This window comes from Capsicum annuum, chromosome 12, assembly GCF_002878395.1.
Source record: "Capsicum annuum cultivar UCD-10X-F1 chromosome 12, UCD10Xv1.1, whole genome shotgun sequence".
Taxonomy (NCBI): domain Eukaryota; kingdom Viridiplantae; phylum Streptophyta; class Magnoliopsida; order Solanales; family Solanaceae; genus Capsicum; species Capsicum annuum.
This window is the reverse complement of record NC_061122.1, coordinates 29,891,087-29,895,831: the sequence shown is the minus strand read 5'-3', so window position 1 is coordinate 29,895,831 and position 4,745 is coordinate 29,891,087. Positions and strand designations below refer to the sequence as shown.

General features: G+C 39.2%; 1 protein-coding gene across 1 annotated transcript; it reads right to left on the bottom strand.

The window, feature by feature from the left end:
• Positions 1-84: 84 nt before the first annotated feature.
• LOC107850592 (NAC domain-containing protein 82) lies at positions 85-4,681 on the bottom strand (the record flags this gene model as incomplete). Its single annotated transcript, XM_047400903.1, is given in 6 exon segments — positions 85-212; positions 655-769; positions 859-1,275; positions 1,818-2,402; positions 3,773-4,050; positions 4,241-4,681. Coding segments are annotated over 6 exon segments (1,674 nt in total), but the record flags the coding sequence as incomplete, so codon positions are not given.
• Between the last annotated feature and the right edge of the window lie 64 nt (positions 4,682-4,745).

The following is a 4,745-nucleotide window of genomic DNA, read 5'->3' as shown; positions in this document are numbered from 1 at the left end:
AACCCCAAGAGTCACCTCAGCCTTGACAAGTATGAAGGAGCCAGCACAAAGAGCAAATATGCTCGAATATAACTTTCTTTGCTCTCCCAGTATAACTGACAAGGCGTCGTCAGTGCATCCATCAACCCCAAGAGTCACCTCAGCCTTGACAAGTATGAAGGAACCATCACAAAGAGCAAATACGCTCAAATAAAACTTTCTTTGCTGCACCCCTGAAGACAAGTTAACAAAACAAACAAGAAAAATGAGACACCGTGTAAAACAAACTAGAACACATCAAAGACTGCAGCGAGTACCTGCAGTCCCACTGACCAAAAATTAGAGGTTTATGTAACCTCGTCATAGATGCTGCACAGTGTCTACATTGCAAGAAAGATCAAATCACCTAAAACAGAAAATACAGAGAAAAGGAAGCTTTTTCCCCTACCCTTAACGGCCAAGACAGGCCACATAGCTATATTAGATTACATGATCAGACGACCCAGTCACAATATTTATATCCTATAGTGGATTCCCAGATATTGCATAAATATGCTATTTCCACCAAAGAATATCCAATATCTCATTTTTGTTGTTGCATTTGCGTAGACAAACAGATCTAACATGAACGCTTGTAGCACCAAGCAGAATTGTCATCAGAAAAATGAGATCTACCTCTTTCCAGATTTTGGGCATCGAGTCTACTCGCTTCTGGTTGCGTGTAAGAGCTAACACTGAAATTAGTCGCAGCATTATAACCCTGGCATGCGTCGTTCTGAAAATTGTAAACCTGCAATTGACTAAACCAATTAGTAAAGATACGGAAAAAGAAAGAAAAGATAATTTCCATTCAACACAAGAAGAAGAACAAGATCTCACCATGTCAGAATGATTCACTTGTTGAGAGTGAGTGTAACTTTCAGGGAGCATTGGGAGATTATGTTCGCCAAAATCTTGAACTATGCCCATGGAATTGCTTCCAAAACAGGGTTGCTGCAAACCAATGTTGGAGTTATATGGCGCACAGAAGTTGCTGGCCACTAATTGTCCAGTTCCAATGGTGTCAGCAGAGTGATCTAAAGGGATATCAAGATCATTGAGCTCCATATAAGCAGAATCTTGTGTCAGAATCATGGGGTTAAAACTATAATCAGCTCCGTCACTTGCAAAGAGATCAGATCCCGGCTGACCACCTCCTGCCCAGTATTCTATGCCTCCAAGGCCAGCAAATATATCATTCCCATCAGTTAAAGTAGCAGGTGGAGCATTTACATCTTGGTTAAAGTTCTCAAGATTCTGCATAAGGAGGAATCTTAATCAATAAACAGTATAATAAAACAAGTTGCAAATATATAATAAATGTAGTATAATTTGCTATGGTATAATATCTTAAGAAAGTGTAAAGCAAGCAACAGAAACAGAACAAGCAATACTAAAACTAACATAGTTCAAGAACCCTATACATGCATAATTAAAGTAATTTTCTTTTCCCTGAACAGATTCTGATCGAGCCGTATAGTGGACAAGTTTGACTATCAGTGGAACCTTTTGAAGACACTTATCCTCGTCATTTAATTTAAAAGCAGCCATGCCAAGAATAGTCCAAAAAGTATCAAGCTTTGATATTGTCACAAGCCAATCACAAACAAGAAGCAACTTTAATTTAACTTTTCTCAGTCAAGCTCTGATTAAAGCAGAACGGAGAGAAGACACTAGTGCAAAAAGGGTAGAATAAGAAGGGTATTAAGAAAAACTTCAACATGAAATTTCTATGCCAAACATGCACTGGGATGTCAAAGCTTATCTCAATGGATTTATAAATGCTACAGCGTACCCACCTGTTTAGTCTCATCGCCAGCAGAGAGCAAGGAAGTATCTTCTGTGAAAGGGGCTAATAGACTAAAGATCTCATCATCTTGCTCATCAAGAGGCATCTCATTGGTACACATCTGATCATTAGATGGACCTGGACCAGGTTTGACCATGCAGTGTCCCTCAGGCAGTATAGGCAGAGGAGAAAAAATATTGGACAGATTCGATTGACCATGCACGCCCTCATCATCTAGCTGATCTGAAGGCATCCGACTGATAGGGGATACATTGGCCGGTTTTGGTTCACCAGGCAACTCCTCATCATCTGGCTCATCCAAAGGACTTCTTTGAATAGAAGACCGAATAGGAGATAGACTCAGTTCACTTGAAGGCCAGTCAGATGTGCTTCCTGGGTCCACCACTCCAGTCACAACTGATTTGCTCCGACTATCAGGCCGTCCGGGTGGAGCCGGAAAAACATCTAATGGACAAGGTTCAGCAGGAATCTTGTCATCATCCCAATCTTCCTCAATAAAAGGTGCTCCGTACTGTGCACCATTTTTGGGACCTGGCCCACTCTTCTGGAATACTTTACAAAGCACATATGAATCCTACAAGAAAAAAGTATTGATGAATGATAAGTTTTAGAATTTTAAAAAATACAAGGAAAGATGACACAAGTATACCAAGACCCACCCCAACATAAAGACAATAATAAATCTAGGAACCAAAATTTAACTCAAATTTGGAATATCTTCCTTCCATATAGTTGGAACTTTACAAACAGCACAATACAACTAAGATTGGCTAATAATTACACCATAGAATTAGAGGAACATGAAATAGTGATCTCCGATTTAATGAAGGTGACCGATCCTGCATGTGCACACCTCAACCATTCCATAAAGATCCCACCAGCACAAGTGTGCATCAAAAATTAGGCAGAATGGGAAAAAACACCTGGTAATTAATCACCACTGGGACTAAAAACCAGAAAAATCAGGTTTCTCCACCCACTTCACTGACCACTATGCCACAACCTTGGGTGCAATAATCCGCCTTTCTTTCTTAACATAAGTTGAAGAAGCTGAAGATAAAAATAAATGCTGGATGTCGGGACAATCTTACAAGAGAACAATATCCAGTAGCTTTTCTAGATGTTTTCACCCGTGTCACATAGCTTTTCCCAATTCCAAATCTATCATTCAGACATAGGCACCATGTGACATGACGAAACTTGAGAAATAATCAAGAAACAAAGAAACTGAAAGTACCAAAAACATTAGGAGAAAGACTTAGTATGCTGAACTAAGGACCCACCTACCCGTCTCATTGCTTTTTCTAGTCCAAATCTATCCTTCAAGCACAGTGCCATAAACATTGTATGACAGATCATTAAGTGAAGGATCAATGAGAAATAGATGCAATCTTTAAGAAACTAAAGTTGCCAAATCAATGTAGGAGAGTTTGTCTCAGTAAACACTTTTCATCCAATGAAAATCAAAGATCTAGCCTCCCAAGGAAAATTCAAAATTACGAAACCCTAGTATGGGACTACACATTAAGGAATTCATCATCTTAATATCATCCCCAAAATATTAATTCCAAGAATAAGAAAACATGACCCATTTAGCACAATGTCTTAATCACAATTTCTCACATATGGAACATTCCAATTGTAAAGAATGGATATTGGGCTTAACTCAACCTCAAAAGCTAGCTCATGAGGGGAGGATTGTCCAAGTTCATATAAGGAGACCAATTAACCATCCCTTTTCCGATGTAGGATACTTAACACTAATCAGGTACTCCCACATAGAAACTAGATCACATTACTGGAAGCCAAGTGCAAACAGAAAAAGGAGGAGAAAAAAACTGCAAGGAGCTATCATCAGCTTAGTCACTACTATCACGAGAAAAAAGAACATAAGATATGATACAAGAATTATGTAGTAATTTAGCCAAGGTAGGATAGAAGTACCTGAGAAAACCCCGCATCAATAGATTCTTTATCTTCAAATTTGAATTCGTGAATTACCCAATCAGTTCTCTGCCCTCGCGGGGGATGACCTAGGTGGAAAACAAGCGTTTTAACTGATCCAACAATCTTTTCATCATAAGTAACAAGTCTATCTTTCCCAGTAGTTTTCCAGTATCCAGTTTCAGTGGCGCGATTCATTCTGGCTCCGCTAGCATACTTTCTCTCCCTTGGGCAAAAGAAGTACCACTCCAGATCTTTACTTTTATAACAACATTTGCCTGGAAGAAGATATCAAACATTACACAAAGTTGGAAAAAGACAAGTAAAATCATCTCCCAACTTGAAACAAATGAAACTACTTCATCAGCCACCTAAAAAGGTACTGCTTAAATGCTAGAATTTAATAATTACAAATTCCAAATGTCAATTAGAGGTCCAGAGCAGAGCATAAAAGAAATAGACAGATACCTGGAAGGTCCCAAGGGGAGACTCTGTAGATGTTGAGTTCCGTTATGCCTTCAAAAAGAAGTTTTTTCCCCATGATCTTCCGTTTGAGATAGTACATAATCAGCTCAACGTCAGTTGGATGAAAGCGAAAACCAGGCGCAAGTCTTGCCATTGTAATGACTAAAAAAAGAAACTAAATGAAAAGAAGAAGCCCAAAAGGGCACAGTGACGAAACCTAGACTAAAAGAGCTATCTGCACATACACCAGAGCCTCCCACCCCTCAACAACAAAAAAAATCTCAACTGCTGTCAAGTCCAATGTCGAAACAATATCTTCCCCGAGCACCACAACCTTCTGCAGTTCATGAAAAGGAATGCACTAGAAATAGAGAGATGATGATTCTTGCTGGAGCCAACAGACATCTGGTGCACAATGCAAAAACCTGTTATTCATGAAATCATCAGCCTCCAATATCAAGACCTAAGAACACCAATTCAAAAGAAGCTACACTAGTTGATCACTGCA